This window comes from Eupeodes corollae, chromosome 1 (assembly GCF_945859685.1).
Source record: "Eupeodes corollae chromosome 1, idEupCoro1.1, whole genome shotgun sequence".
Taxonomy (NCBI): Eukaryota; Metazoa; Arthropoda; class Insecta; order Diptera; family Syrphidae; genus Eupeodes; species Eupeodes corollae.
The window spans coordinates 217,943,781-217,967,355 of NC_079147.1; the positions used below are offsets into that span (position 1 = coordinate 217,943,781).

The 23,575-nt window shown below is 34.8% G+C and overlaps 7 protein-coding genes across 8 annotated transcripts in view; 3 read left to right on the forward strand and 4 right to left on the reverse strand.

The window, feature by feature from the left end:
- LOC129954144 (nuclear hormone receptor FTZ-F1 beta) overlaps positions 1 to 2,487 on the reverse strand; it is a 64,793-nt gene extending 62,306 nt beyond the window's left edge. The window contains exons 1-2 of the mRNA XM_056067858.1: positions 2,216 to 2,487; positions 1,134 to 1,398 (exon numbers count right to left, since the gene is read on the reverse strand). The gene's annotated coding sequence lies outside the window, so the exon portion shown is untranslated. The remainder of the gene's footprint in view (positions 1 to 1,133; positions 1,399 to 2,215) is intronic.
- A 1,579-nt stretch (positions 2,488 to 4,066) lies between these two features.
- LOC129939559 (protein dj-1beta-like) lies at positions 4,067 to 5,090 on the forward strand. Its single transcript, XM_056047605.1, has 4 exons — positions 4,067 to 4,256; positions 4,318 to 4,416; positions 4,479 to 4,699; positions 4,825 to 5,090. Exons 1-4 carry the CDS (start codon positions 4,170 to 4,172, stop codon positions 4,973 to 4,975), a joined length of 558 nt encoding a protein of 185 aa, XP_055903580.1. The 5' UTR covers positions 4,067 to 4,169; the 3' UTR covers positions 4,976 to 5,090.
- A 2,088-nt stretch (positions 5,091 to 7,178) lies between these two features.
- On the forward strand, positions 7,179 to 8,293 carry LOC129954273 (DDRGK domain-containing protein 1). Its single transcript, XM_056068117.1, has 2 exons — positions 7,179 to 7,356; positions 7,424 to 8,293. Exons 1-2 carry the CDS (start codon positions 7,266 to 7,268, stop codon positions 8,197 to 8,199), a joined length of 867 nt encoding a protein of 288 aa, XP_055924092.1. The 5' UTR covers positions 7,179 to 7,265; the 3' UTR covers positions 8,200 to 8,293.
- On the reverse strand, positions 8,219 to 10,811 carry LOC129954272 (histone-lysine N-trimethyltransferase SMYD5). Its single transcript, XM_056068116.1, has 6 exons — positions 10,635 to 10,811; positions 10,183 to 10,559; positions 9,879 to 10,116; positions 9,639 to 9,816; positions 8,539 to 8,753; positions 8,219 to 8,445 (listed from the first exon to the last, which is right to left on the reverse strand). The coding sequence occupies exons 1-6, from the start codon at positions 10,668 to 10,670 to the stop codon at positions 8,308 to 8,310; spliced, it is 1,182 nt and encodes a 393-aa protein (XP_055924091.1). The 5' UTR covers positions 10,671 to 10,811; the 3' UTR covers positions 8,219 to 8,307.
- A 1,503-nt stretch (positions 10,812 to 12,314) lies between these two features.
- LOC129954271 (nucleoside diphosphate kinase 7) lies at positions 12,315 to 17,676 on the forward strand. Its single transcript, XM_056068115.1, has 9 exons — positions 12,315 to 12,493; positions 12,622 to 12,774; positions 12,853 to 13,019; positions 13,096 to 13,260; positions 16,397 to 16,601; positions 16,665 to 16,764; positions 17,044 to 17,177; positions 17,250 to 17,363; positions 17,420 to 17,676. Exons 1-9 carry the CDS (start codon positions 12,491 to 12,493, stop codon positions 17,561 to 17,563), a joined length of 1,185 nt encoding a protein of 394 aa, XP_055924090.1. The 5' UTR covers positions 12,315 to 12,490; the 3' UTR covers positions 17,564 to 17,676.
- Positions 17,599 to 22,151, reverse strand: LOC129954270 (solute carrier family 15 member 1). Of its 2 annotated transcripts, XM_056068113.1 has the most exons (9): positions 20,759 to 21,071; positions 20,504 to 20,659; positions 19,174 to 19,402; positions 18,848 to 19,107; positions 18,581 to 18,780; positions 18,213 to 18,515; positions 18,045 to 18,155; positions 17,881 to 17,988; positions 17,599 to 17,818 (listed from the first exon to the last, which is right to left on the reverse strand). In XM_056068113.1, exons 1-9 carry the CDS (start codon positions 20,790 to 20,792, stop codon positions 17,633 to 17,635), a joined length of 1,587 nt encoding a protein of 528 aa, XP_055924088.1. In that variant the 5' UTR covers positions 20,793 to 21,071; the 3' UTR covers positions 17,599 to 17,632. The 2 variants fall into 2 exon arrangements, with proteins under 2 accessions (XP_055924088.1, XP_055924089.1); XM_056068114.1 differs by lacking the exons at positions 20,504 to 20,659; positions 20,759 to 21,071 and adding an exon at positions 22,042 to 22,151.
- A 268-nt stretch (positions 22,152 to 22,419) lies between these two features.
- On the reverse strand, positions 22,420 to 23,444 carry LOC129938462 (transmembrane emp24 domain-containing protein eca). Its single transcript, XM_056046048.1, has 2 exons — positions 23,201 to 23,444; positions 22,420 to 23,139 (listed from the first exon to the last, which is right to left on the reverse strand). The coding sequence occupies exons 1-2, from the start codon at positions 23,331 to 23,333 to the stop codon at positions 22,622 to 22,624; spliced, it is 651 nt and encodes a 216-aa protein (XP_055902023.1). The 5' UTR covers positions 23,334 to 23,444; the 3' UTR covers positions 22,420 to 22,621.
- Between the last annotated feature and the right edge of the window lie 131 nt (positions 23,445 to 23,575).

A 23,575-nucleotide genomic window follows, 5' to 3' on the forward strand; every position in this document is an offset into this window, starting at 1 on the left:
TGTGAAAAGGCTATTAGTCAAGAAAAATCTCCCTAACTATCAAGTCAAAACTACTTCTTTCAAAATGACAGTTCATAATGTTTTTTTTAATTCAACTGAAAGCTTAACTGTATTACTCTATGATTTAATTATTTTCTGCACAACTTTAATTAATGATTTCTGTAAAAGGCTTCCTTGTCAATTTGGAAAAGAAATAACTAATATTTCTTTACAATACAAAATACAAATCGTCATTGACTTGAAGTTTGCATGAGGAGTATTTTGAAGACTGTCATTTTGTTTGTACTTTTTGTACTATAAACTTAAAGTGGAGATTTACGTTCAAAGAATGAAGTTGACTGCAAATGAAGTCACTTCTGTTGGCTGAACCTGCCCATTCATTGATAGAAATCGGAACAATAACTGCGTTCAATCTCAGACAGATAGGGTATCCAGATACCTCTTTGTTAGTGTTTGACGTGTAAAAGAACAGCTAAAAGAAAAGGACATTGAAAAGGTATCCAAGAATTTCTGGTATATTTGGGTACATATGGTTGAATTAGAACCTGAAAATGAATTTCAAATTGGTCTGTTTTTGGTGAAAATCGAGTGAATTATAATAATTACTTTTTAAAAATTTAATTTTATAACAATTTTCTACCTGAACATCTAAATGTTTATCTTCTTTTGTGAAAAGCTGAAAGTTGTTTTTATTTTTTGTCAGCTATCTTAATTATAGGTATTATCTAACTCGTCTATAATTTCCCACAGCCAGAATAACCTAAATAACTCATAAGTTAACGATTGTTAACAATTATAGTTACAGATCAAAGATGGGTTGAATGTGTTGAACTATCAAATTGAATGGATTTGTTTACAGCAAACAATTGTTTTCAGACAGTTCAACGATTTCTAACAAATTTTTAATTACTTGAACACATCTCTTTTGACAAAACAAAAATGATTAACTATGTACATAATAATCGTAATTAGAAAAAGAACAAACCAATGCATAAAACAAAGAAATATTACCGGAAACAATTCTTTTCACCAGAAAAGTAGATGTTAACTGTCCGCCTGGTCAATGTCAAGTAAAATAATAACTATATCAGTTACCAAAATAAAAGAAATTTTAATAAAAAAAGAAAACTCACCTTTTTTGACCCGCTCTCTTATGCCGTCACTTCGTTTTACTGCTGTTTCGTAGATTTATCTTTGCTGCTTCAGATGTATGCAAATTTTCTTTTAATTTTGTTTTATTAACAGAAACCACCGCGGAGGTATCTATCACGTTCACATGCAAAAATTAATTCAAATTAACTGAAAATCATTGACCTTCTTTTTGAAATTGGCTTTGTAAACTCACAATTTGTTTTTCAACATTCTTTTTTATCACTTCCAAATCACAAACAATTTTAACTAAAATACAAAAATAATTAGTTCAAAATTCAAAATGCACACAAAATTTCCCTTCTTAATAATCTCCTCTGTCCTCTCTTTGTCATCGTCAAAGTTCGACCTTCAATTTAGCGTTGGGTCGATTTGTTGGCTGGAGAGTTCCTGCCTTTTTTTTAAGTTAAATAGGTAGATGGGGGAGAGACGTGCAGTGTCCGTTGGATACCAACGCTTTACGCACAAGAACAAGAACCACCAACTCCACCAACAAAACGAACAAACCGGCCGCGGCCAGCAGTAGCACCACCACCGCCAGTACCAGTTCCAGTTCCAGAGTTTATTGACATTTGCCGCGATTCCTATTGCCAAAGTAAATACAACACACACACGAAGCTAAACAAAAACCAATCACAAACACAACCAACTATTTTCGTATATACACACCGCCAGTAACGCACACAACTACCGGGCATAGGCAATAGAAAAATCTAAGAAGTGTTATTGTTCCTCTCTCTTTCTAGCGCATAGTGTGTAACTCCTCTTTGCTATAGCACAGCAAAACAAGTTTTATTTTGTCCTTTCTGTAACTTCTTTCTTCCAAGCAGAGCAACCTTGAAGTTTTATTTTTGTTCGTGGTCAAAGAATATTCCGCTGATCAAAATTTTTTTCAACAAAATCACTTGACTACTCCGACGTTCTTTATGGCTGAGTCCTTTTTGGATGATTTTATTTTAAATATTAATTTCACGCACTTGTGAATGACCTTTCTTAGAGAAAACGAGACAGAGTATACACCTGAATCCACTTGTTCTTTATGTAAAAAGAAATCTCATTTATTCACCTTCTCACTTGCACTAATTGCGCGCCGTACAAGGTTCTTTTGGGGCCACTTGATTCAATCACTTGCTTGCTTCGCCCACTAAAATTTATTTAAACTATTAACTATAACTGCAAAATCACTTTGTCACTGAGATAAATATTATGAAGAAAAGCAAATTAAGACTTTCTGGCGCAATTTATTCCAGACATTTAGAACCAAAAATGCAAAAGAACTACCGAAGTGGCTTTTCCCAATATGAAACGGACAATCAAAATCGACTGCGGCAACTTCAGAATTTCAACTACAAATGAAATGCAAAGTCGACGAAAAAGTGGATGGTAGGTAGGTATTTGGAAAAAGAGACGGATATCGTTCGTTGACAGGAGTTGTTGTTGTTAGTCAGTCATGTGGATTGTATTGGTGCAGGTGAGATGTTTTTCTTAGGACTGTTGGTGTTGGGATTTCGGTATAAGGCCAAGTTCAAACTGAAGCGGTTTGCGGTGACGATGATTATTCTAAAGTGGATAAATCATTGCAATTTCGATTAATTTTTATGTAACTGCAAGTTACTCTTTCAGTAGCAAATTGAAAAATTGAGGAATGTTTATTTAATATCGAAACCACTGATCAAAAAGAACGATGAAACTGTAATTGTTGTTTAATATTTTTGCAACGAAATGCATTAATTTATTTGTTCAATTTCCCAAATTTTATAGATTAATTAAAAAGATACACAGTGGTTTCTTTAGTCTTAAAATTATAGTTAAAAGGATCTTTAAATTCTTTTTATTGTAAAAACGTATTAAAATTCATAAAAGTATCTCACTAATGTAAGAATTAAATTGGAACTAGTTGCATGGAGCTAAAAATTAAAAAGGAATTTGAATGAAATTTCTTGAAAAAGTGTACCAAAATGAAAAATATAATACAAAAATTCAAAAATAAAAAAATTTAGAACTTTTGTTGGACTTGTAACATTGAGGCAACACTTTACAGACGAAGATGCTCAATAAAGATATTCGTCTTCATTATAATCTTACTTTACTTTAGGTGGTGCTACAGTGCATTGTGCTCCTGGACCTCAAGTAATAACTTTCGCAAGCTTACTCAATCTCTAGCTTTCTGCCTCCAGTTACGAATACCAAGTTGACGTTCATCGGCCTCTTAAGCGTTGAACACGCAGTTTTTTGACCAGTGGCAAGTCGCTGTAGAGCTCGTATAACTCCTGATTAAATCATCTCCACCAGATGTTACTTAGCCTGTCGACACAAACCGGGCAATAGATCGTACGCAGAATACCTCTTGAATATACCAAGAGATCCTTCATTCGCCTTGGAGAGGGTCCATGCTTCTGCACCATACAGAAAGACTTAGAGTTTTGTACAGTGTCTCTTTGGTACTTCGCAATAGGGCATTATTCCTCAACTGCTTGCTTAGGAAAAAGAAACAGCGATTAGCAAGGGCAATTCTACGTTTTACCTCCGCGCTGATGTCAGTTGCAGAATTAACAGCAATGCCCAGATAAACAAACTAAATCTATTGCTTTTATTTTATCTTACAATCTCGAAATTGTATATTTCAATTTAATCCAGCTCTAAAATAGGCTAAGGTGATTAGTAAGTATCGCCAAACTTGAAAATGACCAATTTTTATGCCTGCAGAAAATGGGATGGTTTATTTTAATAAGGTTTTCAATTGTCAATTTCCAAGAAGTTCTTTAAATTAATTTTACTTCATTTTCATTCTTTCGAAAACCGAAAGCTCTTCACTATTCACAATAGCCGCTCTATTTAATTATGTTTCCACCTTAACGTAGTAATCTCACCAATAAGTACAAAAATTTGTGGAACTTGTTCATACAAACGTCAAAATGCTCTCTTCTGTCTTCCGAAGGTCACTTGCATTTCCATTTGGAATTGGAAAAATTTATCAAACAAATTTCAATTTTGCAAATTTCAAAAATATAAGCCGAAACATGTCGAAATCTGCATTGGTAATTCTTGCACCCGGTGCTGAAGAAATGGAATTCGTAATTGCTGCTGATGTCTTGCGTAGAGCTGGAGTAAGTTTTAAAAATATATTTACATCATTCATGTTATTTTTATTTGCAAATCTAAAAATAGGTCGCTGTCACAGTTGCCGGCTTAAAAGATGCCTCAGCTGTAAAATGTTCCCGAGATGTTGTTATAACTCCTGATGCTTCTCTGGAAGATTCCAAAGCTGTAAGTTTTTGTGATTAAACTGAAGATTTGTGGCTTTTAATGTTATTTTTCTGAATTGGTAGAAAAACTTCGATGTAGTCATTCTTCCAGGTGGACTTGGTGGCTCCAAAGCAATGGCCGAATCTTCTTTGGTTGGGGAGATTCTCAAGAGACAGGAATCGGAAGGACGCATGATTGCAGCCATCTGCGCTGCACCCATTGCTCTGGCCGCACATGGTATTTGTACGGGAAAGAGCTTAACATCGTACCCCGCAATGAAAGGACAATTGGATTCGGCTTACAAGTAAGTTGACCATTTTTAAAATTGGTGTTCTCTTAATAACCCACGGCAAGCTGCTGATTTTTAAGTTTAGTTTTTGTAAAAAAAAAAAACACAACAATAACATATTCACATTACTCTTTTGCTAGATATATAGATGACCAAAAAGTCGTTCAAGATGGAAATTTGATAACCAGTCGTGGCCCTGGTACAGCTTTTGATTTTAGTTTGAAGCTAGCTGGGATCTTGGCAGGGGAATCAAAAGCAACTGAAGTAGCCAAGGGAATGTTGTTGATGTAAACGAATAGGCGTGTGTTTCGCAAATTTTGTTTGGTTTTTGTTATTGAAACTTTGTTAAAATTAGAATTATAAAAGAAATATTGTTTGAAATAAATTAAAAATTTGTTTAGCTTTATTTGCATTTTTTAACTTTCTAAAAATTGTTTTTTTTTTTTTGGTGCAAAATTCCAAATACGATTTATTTTTTTTTTGTGAATTTAGGACTTAGAGATATCGAGAATCGAACATAAATTTTTGACAATTTTGTGTAATTTATTTATAAAAATAAATTGAATGTAAAGAAAGCATGCCCGATGAGTGGAATCACAGCATAGTTTGCCCTCTACCTAAAAAAGAAGACCCTGTAAATTGCACCACTACAGAGGCATCAGTCTCCTTAACATTGCATATAAGATCCTTTTTGCCGTATTATGTGAACGTCTGAAGCCGTTCGTCAACAACCAGATAGGTCCTTATCAGTGTGGCTCCAGACCAGGAATCGATCACACTACGGCAGATCTTGGAAAAAATCCAAGAGCTTTATCGATTTTAAAGCCGCGTACGATAGCATCCATAGGAAAGAGCTCTACAGAGCAATGTATAGTCTTGGCATCCCTGTCAAACTTATCATTTTTAGCAAAATGACGATGGAGAATACACACTGCTCTATCAAGGTCGGAAAAGATCTCACCGATTTATTTGATGTCAAAAAAGGTTTTAGACAAGGCGATACACTGTCATGCGACTTCTTTAATCATCTGGAAAGAATTGTGCAAAACTCAACTGTCAACACTAGAGACACAATCTTCCATAAGGTCCATCCAATTGCTCGGATACGCAGATGATATTGACATAATTTGAAGATCAAAGCGTGATGTCAGTGGAGCGTTTTTGAGCATTGCGACGTATATGGGTTGAGTGGTGAATGAGGGCAACACCAAGTATATGCTGTCATCAAAAAAGGACTTTGAACAACGACGTCTTGGACAAAACGTCACCATGGACAGCTATAACTTTCAGGTAGTTGAGGACTTTGTCTACCTATGCAGCACCATAAGCTCAGACTAATAACTCTTGCAAATCACTGCTTCTTTGGACTTAGAAGGCAATTGAGTAGTAAAATCCTCTCTCGACTATCTAAAATCACCATCTATGAGACACTTATCATCCCGGTTCTCATTAATGGCACTGAGGGCTGGACCCTGTCAAAGAAAGATGAGAACGTCTTGGGATTCTTTGAGAGAAAAATTCTTCTGGTGATTTTTGGTCCCGTACGCATAGATAAAGAATTGAGAAGAAGATATAACGATGAACTGTACGGGTTGTACAGCTACAGCGACACTGACCTAGTTAGTAGAATTAAAGTCCAACGGCTTAGATGGCTGGGTCATGTAGAACGAATGGACGTCAACGCTCCAGCCCGGAAGGTCTTTGAATCCAATCCCGAGGGACGGCGCAGAAGAGGAAGACCGCGACTCAGGTGGGTGAAGACCTCAACCTACTTGGCGTGCGAAACTGGAGACAGTTAGCTAGGGACCGAGCTGGCTGAAGATGCATGTTGGTTGAGGCCCAGGTCCACCCCGGACTGTAGCGCCACCTTAAGTAAGTAAGTTAAGTAAGAAAGAATGTTAATATGAAATTAGTATGAAGCCAATATTTTTACTTTTCGCCAAGAGAATCGAATCAAAAATCAATAAGACGCCAAAAGAGGTAACAAATAATTTTTTTGGGCTTGTTTGTATTAAATAATAAAAATTTAGTTAGTTTAAGAAAGAAAAGTACGAATTTCAAATCTGAGACAGCTTAGTCAAGTAGATTTCTTCAAATCCACTCCCACACGGTAACGCTGTAGAGAAAGGCCGTGGTTCAGCCGGCACACATAAGTGGAAAGTGATCTAACGCAACTTGGTGGCGCTTCGGATCGATCTAAATAGAAGAGTTTGTTGGGTGGAGCAAAGTTCACCCAGGTATATGCGCTTCCTTAGCAAAAACTGCCAGCTTCCATAAACATCATAATTTTGTTTTCAATAATTATTCGGCTTAAACAAAATAAAAAACTGAAAATTTAAATTTCAGTTGTTCCCATAACATTTAAAAAAAGAAGATAAAGATGTGGTCACGACCTTAAGTATGTTGTTTGGTAGCACTCCTATGGAATTTTCACTAGAGACAGAGGCAGACATACTTACTACCTTATACCTTTCTCTCCTTGAATATTTGACATTCCACCTTTCCAAATTTTGTTGACGTTTCAAATGAATTATTTTGCATTTTAAGTAGAAGCGTAAATTATTTTTAAATACACATTAAAATGGATCTTATTTTGTTAATTGGAATTGCCATTGCTCTCTTAGTTGTCATAATAACTATTTATTTCTTACAGAAGAAGTCAAACAAAACAGGTAACTATTTTATATTTCCCAAGCAATGCTCTATTGATACTATTCTTTTTCTCTCTGTGTACGAAAGACGATCAGCCAAAACAACAGCATCAAAGAGGAACTCCCGTTCGTGCAGCTGAAGGAGTCCCACGGCGTGCTCAAATAGCTCGCAATCAGCGAAATCGTCTCCGTAACAATGCAGCAACAAATGCTGCTGAGGCCAACGATGAAATCGAAGAAGACGCAGAAGTACCATCAACTAGTCCTGATTTTTCGGAAGAAAAAATGGGAGCTAAAAAACGTGCCAAGCTCGAAGCGAAGGCAGATAAGCGAGCTCAACGTGAACACGAATTGAAAGCCAAAGAAGAAAGGAAGGCTCGTGAGGAAAAATTGGAAGAGGAGAGAAAGAAGCTTGAAGAAAAAGAAGCAGAAGCTGAACGAAAGGCAGCTGAGGCAGAACGGCTGGCCCGTGAAGCAAGGGAACGCAAAGAACACGAAGAATATTTGAAAATGAAAGCAGCTTTTAGCGTTGAAGAGGAGGGTTTCGAGGAAGAAGATGAAAGCGCAAAAGAAAACTTGCTACAAGAATTTATTCAGTACATAAAAGACAACAAAGTTGTGGTCCTCGAAGACTTGGCAGCACATTTCAAGCTCAAGACACAGCAAGTCATCGATAGAATAACTGAACTCCAAGCAAACGATACCCTAACAGGTGTAATTGACGACCGAGGTAAATTTATTTATATCTCTGAAGAAGAACTTTTAGCTGTGGCCAAGTTCATCAAGCAAAGAGGTCGAGTGTCAATAGCTGAGTTGGCAGAGGCCAGCAATACTCTAATAACTTTGACTCCAGTTAGTAAATAAAGAATTTGGTTCTGTTACAAAAGTTGTTTTCATAAAAAAATGTTACACATTTATGTATTGTAAATATATGTAAAAAAAATAACAGTAGATAAAAGTTTGGTTCTTAATTCAATCCATATCGTCATCGTCGTCGTCCATTTCAAAATCATCGTCGTCGTCTTCGTCTTCACTTGTTTCGTTGGGATCGTTAGCCTGTGCTTCACACTTTGGACACTCACACAGGAAAATGTAATTTTCTTTCAGAGCCTGTTAGAAAAAATGTATTTTTTAACATAAATTCTTAAATCTGATCCTCACTTTATTTTAGTACAGAGGTCTTGGAAATTAATTTAGTTCTACCTTTTGTCTTGAATGTCTACTCCTTTCTAATTGGCAATCGTCAAGATATGAAATGCATATCTCATCGCCTGGTTGAATTGGCGAAATAGCTTTAAGCACAACAATATCATTTGAGTAGGGAAAACTTGATTGAGCATTCGGTACACAGCTGTGATTGATTTTGCTTTGAAGTTGATAAAGACCAGAGCCTTCGTTGTTGAGGAATTCGCCAGCGACTAAACAAAAAAATGAATATAATATTGTAAACGTGTTCAGCTTTAGAGTTAGCCAAATTCCTTTTCAGATAACATTTATTTGATTTTGACTTTATTAAACTGAAGGCCAACCCTCGTCGTGAACGTAAATCAGTTTATATTGAAGTTACAAGTAGTCTTTAGAAAGGCGATATCAGAAACATTCGTCTGCCAGTACGTTGTGACAGTGTTTCAGATAGAAAGTGCATCAAAAGTACAACTTTTCCGAAAGTTGAAATAGGGATAGGTACCACTTAAAATGCATTGCATCTTAACGCTTTCGACTCTCTTGGTTTCGAAACCACTTGAAATTGGTCTTATCCGAAACCCTCGACAACCTGTTTGCAAATGTGTACATAACAGAAGTATATGTAGGTGACCGTCAGACATTGCCATTTGAGATTGGTCATGTACATGACATGCCTGTAAAACGTAGGCATCGCCATTCTCCAGACAGACGCGATTAAAAACGTGTTTTTAAACAAATAATCGAATAAACGATGAAGTACACTAGAACATATCGCAATCGAAAGCTCTTGCATACCTGCAACACTTCTGTTATATGTCAACAGAAAAATATTAACTTCAATAAACTTTTAAAGAATAGCACTATAAGTTGAAGTGGTACGAAACTGATGACAACCACGATTCAATTAACGAGTGTTATCGGTGTTTTTTAAAATAGTTTTAAAACGGTTTCGAGTGTAAAGGTTTTTTTCAGAAATTTAATTTAAATGTCAATCAAATTATTTTTATTCCAGACCTTTGATTAACATCTAAAAAAAAAAAACATTTTAAATCTCAAAACCGTTTTGAGGAAAAAACAATTTTAAAAAAACTCAATAATATGGGTAGTTAGAAACTTACACTCTCCGACTTTGTTATAAAGATCATCAATATAATTATCGAGTTCTTGTTTGGCTTTTTCCTCCAGTGGTAGATCTGAAACTTTTTTAACCCATTCGGCCAATGGGCTAGTTGCTATTCCTTGACTATTTGTTCCAATCAATGCCATCAAAGATTTAAAAGCTTCAGGTGTAGTAAACTAAAAGAGAGAAATTAAATTTATATTATTCCCATTAAAAAAAAAAGGCATGTAATACTTACAACTGCAAACTGTTCACTATTGAATGCATTACAAAATGCAACAAACAACTGTTCCAATTGTGTTTCGAAATTTTCACCCAAGATCTTATGGTAGATTTGTTGTTCGGTATTAACTGAAGCACTCTGGAAGGATTGCAAAGCTTCGAGGAACTCGGATTTGTTTTGACTTTGTTCGTACATTGCCATGAGACGTACAATAAGCATTATTGTTCCAGTTTCTGGAGGGTAGTGCATTTTTCTAAAAATGAGACGTTTCTTTTTTTTATTTTTGTTCTTTTAACTTAACTTTTTTAATTAGACATACTTCCAAATATCTTTCAGAACATTGATAGGATGTGTGTCATCACCGACAAATGGACCCATACACGCAACTTTGTGATATTTCTTGAATGCTTCCATGCGGCAGTCTTCGGAACAGTATCGCAATTTGCATTTCTGACAAAATGTAAATTGGGGAAGCCAATTAATGGTAGGACAATGCTCGGGAAATGGGATAACCAGAGCAGAATTATTGGACAGTCGGCGAACGTTTTCGAGTGTTGTTTCCAAAGGACGCATGCAATGGTCACATGCGGCATAGCCATAGGTTGCATTCCAAGTAAATTGACATGACACAAAAGGTTCTTCCTCAAAAATTGTATCCCCAACGGCGAAAGTTCTAAGTGCTATCATAGAGCGACCCTTATAATGTTAATAAAGAAATACAATAAATATGATAAGTACGATAGGAATTTATAATAATGTTGCACTACCTACCTTTCCAGGGAGAGTTTTAATTTCAAATGAATTCATTGTAAGGAACTTTGTTTGAATATGAATTTATTTAGACAGGACATAGGAACCAGAAAACCTGGGGCTTTGGTTAACTTTTGGAGCAAAATCAAGACGAACCCGAACCCTCGTGCGTTGAATTTGATAAACAATAGGAATGTCAATGTCAGATGTCATTTTTAAATTCAACAACGCAATGTGAAAAATTAAGTGATGCCAGGAAGACAATATCGATGGCCACGTTCGGTTTACCTTATCAGAAGTTATTTTTTTTATATATAATTTTAATTTATTTTTAGTTTTAGTTTTGTGCTAAGAAAAACAAAAGTTGAACAATCAACGAACAAAATGAAGTCAAGAAATCAAATGTTAGCTCTAAACATATGTGCTAAAAATAGTACAAACTATTCGACATGTAAATTTTGTATAGGTCTGTGAAATAAAATTAGAGCAGCCGATATATCTTTTATTGCTTGTCTTAAAGAAACTATAATTATTATTTTAATTAGGAACAGAGATATCGAACAGCGCTGTCAATACATACGGTCTTTATTTAATTGTGCTCCCATAAGACCCCGTGTTATTTCAAATTGTGGCATGAAAAAGCTCAACATCAACATGGGTGTTCTTTCCACAACTTTATGATCCTAAGGCTAGGGGCGCACATGCAAATCTTAGTTTCGAAACTGTTGGGTTTCTAAATAGAGCACTTTAGACTTATGTGAGAATCCGCGCACATGCAAAAACTATTCTGTCGACCATTGTAGCAACTTTTTAGTTTGTGTTTTGACACAAACTAGACGATCACCTTGAACTAATTCCTTAGTTTGTGTCACAAAGAATTAAAGGAAAATGCACGGACATTCAACTAAATCGTTGAATTTTCTGTAAGCACAAGAGAGAGAAATGATGTTTAGGCAACTAACGATCGAACTACTTGGTTTCGGAAAAGTTGCACGTGCGCATCTGGCCTAAGGCTAGGCGCGCACATGCAACTTTTAGTTTCGAAACTGTTTGGTTTCTAATCTGAGCACTATAGACTTATACGAGAGTCCGCGCACATGCAGAAACCATTCGGTCGCCCATTCGAGCAACTTTTTAGTTTTTGTTTTGACACTAAGAGTTCAGAAATAAAGGGGATCACACACACGGGAATGCTTCTTCCACAGTTTGATGATCCTAAGAGTTCAGGAATAAAGGGGACCTTCAGTTTGTAAGCCGAATCCAAACGGCAAATTTGAGAAATCACAAATGACAAGAATTACTTTTGGAGAATTTGTCAGTAGTCCTATACACCAACCATCATGCCACGGGAACTACTATGAAAAAGCAAATGATTTTTAATAGTGGTATTTATTATAAGCTCAAAGATAATTATGATTATTTTGTACAATTTGAAGAAACGAGCTATGACATTGATTAGAATTTCTGAGCACAGAAGGGGCTCTGCTTAGGTATATAGTTAAGTTTTAAGTATATTTTTTTTAAATATTATATCTGTGGCTAATATTATAAGATTAATTAGTGTTTAATGATGAAAAATAGCGGATGGTGTGAGCAGTACCATGCTTTCTTGGAATCGTGTAAGGTAGTCTTAACTTATAACAGTTTTTATTTAAACAAACTGGGCAGCACTCCTTCATCTCCATAACTACCAACCCACCAACAAAAACTCACTTTCGATTTGTTTTGTTTTTATTTGTCTGTTTTCATTTTAGATTCGACTTGATTCAATTTTTAATTCTCTGCAACATTTTTCCACATTTATTTATTTTGTGTTACCGACTCTTCGTGCATAATTTCAATAATTTGTAGAAAGATAACCGAAGGTTCTTAATAATATGGTAATTTGAATAAACGCAAATAAAACTGACTGAAGAAACCGATATTCATTCTTGGAGACAGTTTTAAATTGTGTTTTGAATTTAATAATAGAGTAAACTGTCTCATGTTTGGTAACTTCTTTTTTCAGGATTTTTCAACAAACAGAAATAATTCTCTCTGCCAGTCCAAGGCCAACTGCAACAGTCGCTTATCGTTTACAGCTGAGTGGTATCAAGAAGAAGCTGAAATAAACCGTTTATTTTTTGTATATTTTTATCCTTCTGAACAAGCTCTTGAAGTTGTAAGTAATAAATAATGTTAAGATCCCTTTTAACACATGAATACAAATTACTATTCGTATTGGAAAAAAACATAACAGTTTGAGCAAAAAACCAAAAAGACTTTTCTACGGCGCACAAGGATGCCAGAGTTGTCAATAAAGGACTTCTTCATTGGCTCAAGTATTTGCGTTTTCGGAAGACAATTCGATATTATTGACTATGGAGATGAAATGACCAAAAATAGTCTATCAAAGTTTCGAACTAGGCAAGTACCTATACATATTAATAAAAAAGATAATTTCAAATGATTTATATGAATAAGTATAAAATTTCCATTCTAGAACGTTTATGTTGCTTAAACCTTCTATCATTCAGAAATTGGGAGTCATATTAACTTATTTATTTGAGAGTGATGTTCGTATTAGTGACGCTCTAATGGTGCAATTTTCTCCTGAAACTGCTCGAAAGTTCTTCAGCGACCACAGTAAGGAAGACATTGATAAGACGTAAGTAACATTCGATATTTAGAAACATTGTTAGGGACATAACTTTAGTCATGTCCGTTTAAAACTGATTTGAACACCGGGGTAATTTGGTATTATCGGTGTTGACAACAATTCAAGCGTTCGGATGAAAAAGAGGGTAAGTGGCATGTTTTCGTTTTTCTGTTTTTTGATAAATGAAGATGCATATCGAAATATTAAAATTCACATTGTTCGAAAACTATTATTTTTGTTATTCTATTTGTTTACCAACATTTTTTTAAGATTAAAATAGGAAACAAGTTCTGAAGAAAAAACTTTTGAGTCCTTATATCCCAAAATGTTTCATATGTTACTTATTTCTTTATCCAAACGCTTCAATTGTAAATTTGCATGTTTTTTGAAAATAACAAAATTATAATGTTGTTATTATGATAACTTATTATTAAGATTATATGCTAGCTACAAAATGCCTTCCACTTTTAACTGGTATAATTGTACCTTCTTATCTTTTATTAAAATATGTGCAATACTTAAAATGAAAACAAAGTATAGTACCGTTGCGTTATAGTTAGTACGTAGAATTTTTGCGCCGAGGGTCGAGTATTTTCCCGGGTTTCTGCCTCTTGCGAGGAATTGACAAATGCTTCAACTTCGGAGGTACAGAGCGTAGTTTTTTAGCAGTAAAATGAAAGTATGTACATTGAAACTTCCTTTCTAACCCCTTTCTCTAGTTAAAGTTAAAAGTTGTTATTGCAAAGAAAAGTTCTTTCACAAATAAGCATAACCGATCCAATTCCGGAATTATAGGAAAATAGATTGGCCAAAATATAGTCCGACCCTGAAAAGTCTGATTAAACCAGAACTTTCTGATCTGCCCTTATGCGCTCTTGAACTCGACCAAAAAGTCGATGAGCTCACAGCAGCCCTCAATAAAGCTATGGAAACTGCCTGCCCCCTCACTACAGTGCGGGGAAAGAAGATAGCATATTGGTGGGCTGCTGAACTAGAAATACTCAGGCAAGGTTGAAGAAGGCTTTTCAATCGTGGAAAAAAGACTAGACACCCTCAAGATTGGGACTCATATAAGGAATCCCTCAAAAAGTATAAACAAGAATTGAGAATAGCGAAAAGATCCTCATGAAGATCCTTCTGTAGCTCAATAGAAGAATCCTCGGAGGCATCAAGGATAGGGAAGATTCTCTCGACAAATCGAACCATGCCTAGTTGTCTTAAAAACTCAAATGGTACATGGACTAACTCTTGCGAAGAAACGCTAAACCTGCAACTAAACACCCACTTCCCAGATATCAACAAACCGTTGTGGGTCGGGTATTAACTTAACTTTGCCTCAAGGTCTTGTTATAGAAGAAAAATTGACATGGGCTCTGAATAGTTTCGAACGAGGGCGCTTTCAACAACGTTGACCCATCCGCTATCACTTCCGCTATGACGACCCTAAACGTCGAATACTCAATATGTGAGTTGATTAATCTAATGCTAAAAACGCAGGTTCATTAACACCAAGATGAGGGATTTTTGTACGAAAAGGGATGTCGGTAGAGGCACTCCGCAAGGTGGTATTCTGTCCATTCTCCTGGGGAACATAGTGGTTAACGAACTACTAATATCCCTTGAGAGGGAAGGCTACAGAGTGGTTGCGTATGCCGATGATGTTGCTATCGCCTTCACAGGAGAACATCCTAATACACTGAGAGACCTCCTCCAAAACGCACTCAATATGCTCACTAGATGCGGACTAAGTATTAATCCTCAAAAAACAAACCTCGTTCTTTTTACACAAAAATACAAGATCCCAGTAATTTTTTACCAATGAAGCCAAATATATTGGTCTGATATTGGACATAAAATTAAGTTGGAAATATATTCATGTAAGGGTTAAAAAAGCTACAGTTCAGATGGATCCACGACAAATGAGGGAGTTGGTAGTTGTGTGTACTCGGAAAAGCTTAATCTCTGCATCTCATTCCGCCTTCCTAATCATTGTAGCGTCTTCCAAGCGGAAATTTTAGCGATTAAAGAGGTTCTATCCTGGCTAAGAGAAAACGTGATATCCGCATCTTCTCTGACAGTCAGGCTACTATTCAATCTCTTGACGGTGTCGCAACCAAATCTCAAACGGCCCTCGATTGTTGATCGTCTCTTATGGAAATGGCGCAGCAAATTAACATTCACCTATCTTAGGTGCCGGGCCACAGAGACATCACGGGAAATTGTAGAGGCGATGAACTCGCTAAAATGGAACAGTCTCATGCCTATTTAACCTGAAAGGGAGAAGATGGGTATACCGATAGCTACATGTACACTTCTGCTAAAAGAAACAGCTTTTGCGATAGCAAACTCTAGATGGCACAATTTACCAACGTGCGCAGCCATAAAACTCATATGTCCTTCACTGGACCTAAAGCGCTCTAAAGACTTGTTATCTCAAAGCACAGTTCATATTAGCTCCCTAATAGGTGCCATTACGCGACACTGTCTTATAGGCAGACACGCAATAGGACTTGGTCTCAAATGACTTGCAGGAGCTGTATGGACGAGGAAGAAGAGGAAACAACATCTCACCTTCTCTGCACTTGCCCTGCTCTTTCACTGAGATGCAAACTTCAACGGGGAGACTACTATTTTGTGAACTAGCTAAAAAGGATATCAAATATCTTCTTCGCTTTATAAAAAGCTCAAAATGGTTCGACTAGTAAGAAGTAATTCTCTAGATTCATGTGGTATCACAATGGGTCTTTTCTTTTGGCCTAAGTGCGTGGATTCAGAATACCCAGCCACTTTAACCTAACCTAATACACATTAAACTATAGGTTTCAAAAACTACAAGATCTTTAGTTGTAAAAGTAGACTCTAAAATTTCTGACATTTTCTTAAGAAATAATTGTTTGGTTTCTATAAACCAAAAAAGGGTTTTTTCAAAGACATACATGAAACAAGCGGTATCAGACGGTAACCTTCGGTATAATCTTTTGGTTTGTTGGATTTCGCCATAGAAATTTTATTGGGTGTTTAAACAAATTCAGTAGAAGCTTTGAATTAAAATTTCTAATTTTTTGGCGATTTAAGGCAACATATTATTTATTTTATCTTTTATATGGTAGGATATTTTGAATGATGTCATTGTTACCCTTTTTAGAGCACTCATGAGTGATCTTCTAACAGGATCGTCTATAGGACTTGTTGTTATCGGTGACAACATTATGCATAAATTAAAATCTTGCCAAGATAAAACAAAAGACTCGTTCAGTTCAGATGTTCATCCCTCGTTGCGAAAGTTATTCGAAGAAGAAGAATATCGACGAGGACTGTATTGTTCGCCAACAGAAGCTGATGTAAATAAAGTAAGTTTTTATTATTTATTTTTATTCATAGGATAATGTTCCTTATTTCTGTTTCATTTGTAGAGTATATCATTTTTCTTTGATAAAAAAAACAACCTTAAACTAGCTCCTCTATGTTCAAATACAACACTTGCTGTTATAAAACCACATGCTATAAAAGAAGGTGAGTGATAAGTTTATTTGAAAAAAAAAAATAAGACTTTTTATAATTACATTGAGCCAGGGATACACAAATCGGTTCTCGTATCTATTAACATATAATTATAGGTTAATATCTGGAATATAAATCTAAGTATAGATGTTATTCTCATAATCTATTTGTGCTCCACTAAATACCCAACTAAAATTATTTAGCCATTCTTAATAGTTAATTTTTTTTTTAATTTTATTATATGCCTTTTGACGGACAATATTAATAAATGTTTGGCATTAAATTTAATAGCTAAATTGGGACACATCATCTCCGAAATTTTAAATCGCGGATTTAAAATAAATGTTTTAAGAATGCAGATTTTAGAGCGGGTGAATTGTGAAGAATTCTATGAAGTCTACAAAGGAATACTACCTGAATATATTGTAAGCTTAAAAGTTTTTTTCTAAATTACAAATATATTTTAAAATAAACTTTTACTTATTTTCCGCAAATAGCCAATGGTAGCAGAACTTGCAAGTGGTGTTTGTATGGCATTAGAAATTTATTCCGACGATAGTTCTTTAGACACTTATAAAGAATTTCGAGAATTATGCGGACCAATGGATCCTGTAAGTATACAATTTTACAGTAAAACAAAAACAAATTAAGTATCTTTTGTTTTCAGGAAGTTGCAAAACTGCTTCGTCCAAACTCACTTCGAGCCAAATTTGGAACAACAAAAGTTAAAAATGCAATACACTGCACTGATCTTAAAGAGGATACTGGTTTAGAAAATCAATACTTTTTCAAAATTCTCACAGAATCTTAGACTTAATTTTATTGTAAAAAAGAAAATATACAACATCCGTCCTAAAAAATCTATTTCAAAAACAAATGTTCAAATATTTCGATTTATTAAACTATTGCTACTCAAACTCGTCACCAACTCACTATTAGATAATTCGTTTTCTCTTGATTCATTTTCCCATTGAGCTTGATCGTCAATCAAATGGATATAAGCTAGAAGACTAAATACGATAATGCACACGATCATCAAAACAGCGTAAAAGAAATATCCAGAACTCTAAAAGGAAGAGAGAAAATTAATTATTTTTTTTATTTTTTTCCATTGAAATGTGATCAAACCTGCGATTCAAATATATCCATTTCAGTTATAATGACCACTAATAAGTTGCCAAAAGCGTTATTAAGGAACCAACCTGCTGTCACAACAGATTTCATTGACAAAGGAGCCTAAAGATCAAAACTTGTTAGTGTATTACACAAGTATTTATTATATTCATCCTTACTTGAGTAAATGCAAACTGCAGACCTGGAATGGATAGGAATAGCTCCCCCATCATTAAGAGAGCAAATTGTGGCACCTGCCACGCAATGCTTATCGATTTATATGGTTCTGTCTAAGAACCCCAAATAGTACGATTACACGAATTTTGAATACTTTAAAAGAAACTCACATAAATTAATTCTTGCAAAACGCCTGCCGCAATGAACGATAAAGCCGAGCAAACTCCACCAAGTGTTACACTTTGCAAAGCATTCATTTCCATATCAAAATGTCTTAAGATCGGACCCAAAATATACTGCCAAAGAGGAATAAATATGAACAACAAAACTGGTCCCATTGCTTTGGCTTGATCGGCCTGCAAAGTTACACCCCAAACTGTGGTGTTCATTTGAGAAGCTTGAAAAGTCCAACTCGAGTCTTGTTGTGCGAGAAGAGCAGAGTATATTGTCAATGGAATAAAAAGTTTAAAGATCTAAAAAAAAACGAACAGATTAATAAAAAAAAGTCATCAAAAATGTTTTAAATTGACCTGCGAACCTTTAAGACTTTTGAAACGTCATTTACAAATGATTCCTCATATTGACCAATAGCATGATGTAACCAATTGTTTTTCACCACACTTCCTTGTTTCCATTTGTTTACTAATGCTACTTTTATGCATCCATAGGTCTTGACAAGAATATTTTCATGAGAAAACTTCTCAGGTCTATAGAATATTTTACCGATTGTAAAGAAAACTAAAATAAATAATTTAATTGTGCAGTAATTTTAAATAAAACAAAAACAAACAAACAAAAAAATTACTCCATGATGCCAAAAAAGATGATGCTAAAGTTCCAAAAACCACAGGATAAGATCCTGATGTAGTAGCTCTCACCATCGGTGGTAAAAGTTTACTTAAAAATATTCCAAAATAATATACAAAATAATACAGGGAAAAATATTCAGTTAGTAGATGACTCTGTTCCGGTATTTTGAATTGTAACGCTCCCAATGATGTGATACAAGCCCGAACGGATCCATTTCCAATTGAGATGAGTAGAAGTGATAGGGAAACAAGAAAACTTGTAAAAGTAAAACGTAATTTTTTAAATGCTTATTTTTGAGGTAACTTAGTTTATGAATCTTACGTTAAAGAAATCCCAATAGATGGTAATGATGTGACAATGAGGAATATCCATCCAAGTGCATATATGAAATAAAAAGAGGATATTGTTCGAGTGTTTCCTAAATAGCTATCTGCTAAAATTGCTCCGATTATTGGACAAAATTGTCCGAAAAAATTAAAAATATGCAGCATTATGGTGGATAGTTCTTCACTGAAAAATAAATCATCTCGAAGGTAGAGAGCCAGGATAGCTAGAGAAAAGACAAGGTCATATATCTTATACAATTAATCCTTTTTTTAATGTAAAGTTAGATTAGATTTGCGATTTTGAATTTTATTTTTTATTGCTCAAAGTAGGAAATAAATTTCGACTATTTGTTATCTTGGGTTAGTGTCCCAATTAATCTAAGTGTTTAAAATATTTCCATCATTCTTTGCAACTACAGTCAAACACTCTTAAATGCAAGTACAAAACCGAAGGAAATGAAACTATAACTTGATTTTAGAAGAATCAAGATGAATTAGACCATATGTACATATGTATAATCTTTTAAAAAATGTACCTCTCTAATGCTGTGAGATAATAAACGAGAGAATAAGTTAAAATATAAAAAATCAAAATAAACCTGAGTACAAATTTTGGGAAACAGAGACAAACATTTTGATAGTGCGAAACATTTATTTCAATGTAGGAGTACATTCATTTTCTTATTATTTATTTTTGAAATGATAAGACGTGAAGGGTGAATAGCAATTAACTTAATCGGTGTCTACATGTTTTAGTGTTTTCATTTTTTTTAAATGCATGACTGAGCCACCCATAACTAGTTGTGACAGATAACGAGATATGTACATATGCTTTATGAGCTTGAACAAAATCATTATCATGGCGATCTAAGCAGAACATTTATTTCACAGGATTTGTTAATATTGCAAGCCAAAAGCTTCTAGTAGATTAGACCCTGAGGTATGCTCCTACTTTAGTGTGAATTCGTGTTGCGTTAGTGTTCATACTCTGACGAGACTTAGCCTTTATTAATGAACTTGTCTGCACAATAGATCATTAAGAACGTGATTTAAAACAATCAACTTTTGCACATTTGTGGTTACAAATTGTTGTTAATATAAAGCAACACCCTTTCTATATTCACGAGGTTAGCTCGCTTACATTAAACTCTAAAATATTGTCCCCGAACAATGAGCACTATTCATAAACAAACAAACAGCTATCTAACTGATAGTAAAAATAAAATAAATACAAAAAAAGTCGCACAATTATTGTCAAACAAAAATATTGAACGGCTGAAAACAATAATAATTCCTCTATAAGTAACATAAATACAAATACTCACTTCGGATTCCATTGGCGGCGAATGCTTCGAAAAATTTTGTTATCAAAATAAAAACCACAGCAATGGGATATTTATATCCAGGTGGGGATATGAAATGTGTCAAATTGGAACCTTGTTGTTTATCCTTTTTAGTATGATCTCCGATGAGTGGTAGCGCTACGATAAAGATCAATAGGAAACCGCATTATATACACTAATTTTGTAATATGATATAACCAAGAGGTCTGCTATTTATCCCACATAACTTTAACTCACTCTCTTCACTTTGAATATTTCTTCCGGAAAACATTGTTGGTATTTTCACTCTAAAAGGAATTTTAAGACCGATTTTATTTTTTCGATGAAGATACACAAGGTTTGCGGGATTTGAAAATTGCGTAGAGGAAGCCAAAGGGATGCTTTGGTTTTTGTAAACAAGGGGGAATTAGATTTGTAGAATAGGAAAAATATTTTAAATCATTCTGGGGAGGAATTGCGTCTTCACCAGAAGCTTCGTCTAGGCGGACTGATAAGATTTGCTTATTTGCCTTAGCACTGAAGTTAAAAAAAATACCTAAAGTACCTAGGCTGCCTTCTAAAGTGTTGCTCTTGATTTTCTTCTGTTTTCTTGATTCCCTGCTTTATTAATCTCTTTGAACAAATACACGAATACAACTTTCTTGCTTAAAACCTCATTGTTCACACGAATAATATACAAACCACAACAACAAAAAAGATACCGGCAGCAGCGGTAGTGGAGGCAGTGGCGCGGCGCGGCGGAGTGAAGAGTTGTGTAGTATATTTATTCAGAGATATTGTTGGAAGTTGGAACGTTAGTAGAGCAGATATAGAGATCTGTGGATTGTAAAGGAATCTGATATCCCACCTTTGGTCAGATGAATCTATTTGTAGTCATCGGTTGGATGAATGCAGGTAACGAGTGCTGATAAATTGCTTGTAAAAAAATACTCATAGAAATGTTGATGAATTCTCATGTTCCGTGTACAAAAAAAAAACTAAAACAGGTTAATTGTTTACCCATTTAACACTATGCAAAAATAAAATGATGAAAGTAACAGAAGGATATTTATAAAATCGAAATCGAACTTTCGATTGAAAACCAATATTTTTGGAATTAAAACTTTTGCAAATTCTATTTTAATGTTCACTTCAAAAGCTAAATTTGTTTTTGAAAAAGGGATGTTGCTCTATTTGAATGTCGAAGCACCCTTTCTAGGTTTTTAAACAATTACAAAAACGTGTTTTCTGTTCCATCGTCCACCCCCTGATTTCATAACAACATACCTAATCGTTTTCTTCACCTGATTCCCTTTTCTGCATAATCATTTTGCGTTTTTTTTTTGCGATGTTTAAAACATGCCTATCGACAATATGATCGATATTTCAGAGCAATTACATACATCAAGTATATTCGACTTATTCGAAACCTTTATTTCATTGAGAGTGGTTGTCTTTCCACAAAATGTTGTCATTTAGAAAACAATTATATAAAAAATATTTTTTTTATTGAAACTTAAGTGCACGTAATTAATACGTACCAAACTGGTAAACCTCAGATCAATCAAGCACAGCAGCGTACGAAGAATATGATTGAAACCATGTTTAGATAATGTTTCCAAAAATATAAGCTTTAACACACTTTTGAACTTGAGAATGCACGAAGACCACAATCTTGTTCACTTTGAGAGTAGTTTTCCATCTCTTTGCAAACAAGCAGAAGCAGCAGAACCACTTGTTGATAGATGCTTTAATTGTTTTTAATCATCCAGCTACTTACTTAATTATGAACGATAGTATAAAATAGGGTTACCTATAATCTGATATTTTTGCTATCGGTTATGTACCTGCCACCATTGTTGTTTTTTTTTGGATTTATTTTATTTTATTTTATTTTATTAAAAAAGCGTATTTTCTCAAAAAAAATCCTTTATTTAATTTCTTCGTTTGATTTACATGACTTCAATTACAAAATAAAAAACAAAAAAATTGTTTCAAGAGAATGTCCGAGGGAAAAGGGGAATTATGATTAAAGAAACAAAAGTAAAGAATATTGAGACCTTAGAGAAAGAAAACACTTAAAATTCTGTCTACACCACAATGCTCGTAAGTCTCCTTCTTTTAGACTAATTTTTTCGCCTCAAAGAAACTCTTCAAATGTCTCATCTGCCAGAATCCCATGATGACCAAAACAGCGGTCTGTGCCACGGACCACCAAAGTACTCGTGAATTTGTGCTTTCGCTTGTGTGTCGGAAACGTTCTTCCCTGTATCGTTGATAGTTTTGTTCTTTGGTGATTTGTTCGACCTGATCAAGCAGTTGCCGGATACGTAACTGAAGTTCAGTCAACTTTTCCTTCTGGGCTACGTTGGCATAGTCGATAGCATGCTCTCCTACTTGGATGTCCAAATGGACACGCAGTTGTGATCCACTGAACCAGGCGGTGCTGTTTGAGTACATGCAGATAACATGCTCACCGGGAGTATGGGACACAAAGGAAATGCGACCCTCTGAACTATAGACACGAGACAGAATCATCTTATCGTCGCTATCACGCACTTCGACGTGCATTCCAATGTTCGGTGATGAAGGCATAAAGCCATTGGACCGAGGATCATAGAGCTCCACTTTGTAATTTACTGAAAGAAAAAAAGGTTTACATTACTAAAAAAGAAATGATGGGTAATAGGAGAAATTTACCAATCACAGTAGTCTCATCGGGAACTTCCTCTATAAAGCATTTTCGTTCCGTCTCAGCAATGTGGAAATACAAACCAAACACTGCCTGAGTTGAGCAAAACAATAGCAAAACATAAGAAATGTATTGCAACATTATTTGAGAGTTTAAATGGTTGTAAAATAAATAATCTAAAAGTTTTAGCTATTTCTATTCACAATTGCTACTAATGCCCGATGCCAACACGTCATGAAAAATTTTAATACGGAGAAAATGAATTTTTTGACAGTGAATGTAATGAATTATTTTGACAGATGTAATTTAAACGATTTCGTTGAATTCTTAGGGTATGCACTGAATATGTGGTAAGGACGGGTAAGCACTGTTTGTTATTTTTC

What these genes read in the sequence shown, in the direction of transcription:
- LOC129954271 (XM_056068115.1), top strand. An exon ending in CTGAACAAGCTCTTGAAGTT is followed by an intron (nt 12,775 to 12,852) that starts GTAAGTAATAAA and finishes AAAACATAACAG; the next exon opens with TTTGAGCAAAAAACCAAAAA. An exon ending in CAGAAGCTGATGTAAATAAA is followed by an intron (nt 16,602 to 16,664) that starts GTAAGTTTTTAT and finishes TTTCATTTGTAG; the next exon opens with AGTATATCATTTTTCTTTGA.
- LOC129939559 (XM_056047605.1), top strand. Translation starts at nt 4,170, where the DNA reads ATGTCGAAATCTGCATTGGTAATTCTTGCACCCGGTGCTGAAGAAATG. An exon ending in ATGTCTTGCGTAGAGCTGGA is followed by an intron (nt 4,257 to 4,317) that starts GTAAGTTTTAAA and finishes ATCTAAAAATAG; the next exon opens with GTCGCTGTCACAGTTGCCGG. An exon ending in CAATTGGATTCGGCTTACAA is followed by an intron (nt 4,700 to 4,824) that starts GTAAGTTGACCA and finishes CTCTTTTGCTAG; the next exon opens with ATATATAGATGACCAAAAAG.
- LOC129938462 (XM_056046048.1), bottom strand. Translation starts at nt 23,333, where the DNA reads ATGTTGCAATACATTTCTTATGTTTTGCTATTGTTTTGCTCAACTCAG. An exon ending in CGATGAGACTACTGTGATTG is followed by an intron (nt 23,140 to 23,200) that starts GTAAATTTCTCC and finishes TTTTTCTTTCAG; the next exon opens with TAAATTACAAAGTGGAGCTC.
- LOC129954272 (XM_056068116.1), bottom strand. Translation starts at nt 10,670, where the DNA reads ATGAATTCATTTGAAATTAAAACTCTCCCTGGAAAG. An exon ending in GTTCTGAAAGATATTTGGAA is followed by an intron (nt 10,117 to 10,182) that starts GTATGTCTAATT and finishes TCTCATTTTTAG; the next exon opens with AAAAATGCACTACCCTCCAG. An exon ending in TTATAACAAAGTCGGAGAGT is followed by an intron (nt 8,754 to 9,638) that starts GTAAGTTTCTAA and finishes TTTTTTGTTTAG; the next exon opens with TCGCTGGCGAATTCCTCAAC.
- LOC129954270 (XM_056068113.1), bottom strand. Translation starts at nt 20,792, where the DNA reads ATGTTTTCCGGAAGAAATATTCAAAGTGAAGAGA. An exon ending in AAATATTCAAAGTGAAGAGA is followed by an intron (nt 20,660 to 20,758) that starts GTGAGTTAAAGT and finishes TCTTTATCGTAG; the next exon opens with CGCTACCACTCATCGGAGAT. An exon ending in TGCAGTTTGCATTTACTCAA is followed by an intron (nt 17,989 to 18,044) that starts GTAAGGATGAAT and finishes TTTGATCTTTAG; the next exon opens with GCTCCTTTGTCAATGAAATC.
- LOC129954273 (XM_056068117.1), top strand. Translation starts at nt 7,266, where the DNA reads ATGGATCTTATTTTGTTAATTGGAATTGCCATTGCTCTCTTAGTTGTC. An exon ending in GAAGAAGTCAAACAAAACAG is followed by an intron (nt 7,357 to 7,423) that starts GTAACTATTTTA and finishes TGTGTACGAAAG; the next exon opens with ACGATCAGCCAAAACAACAG.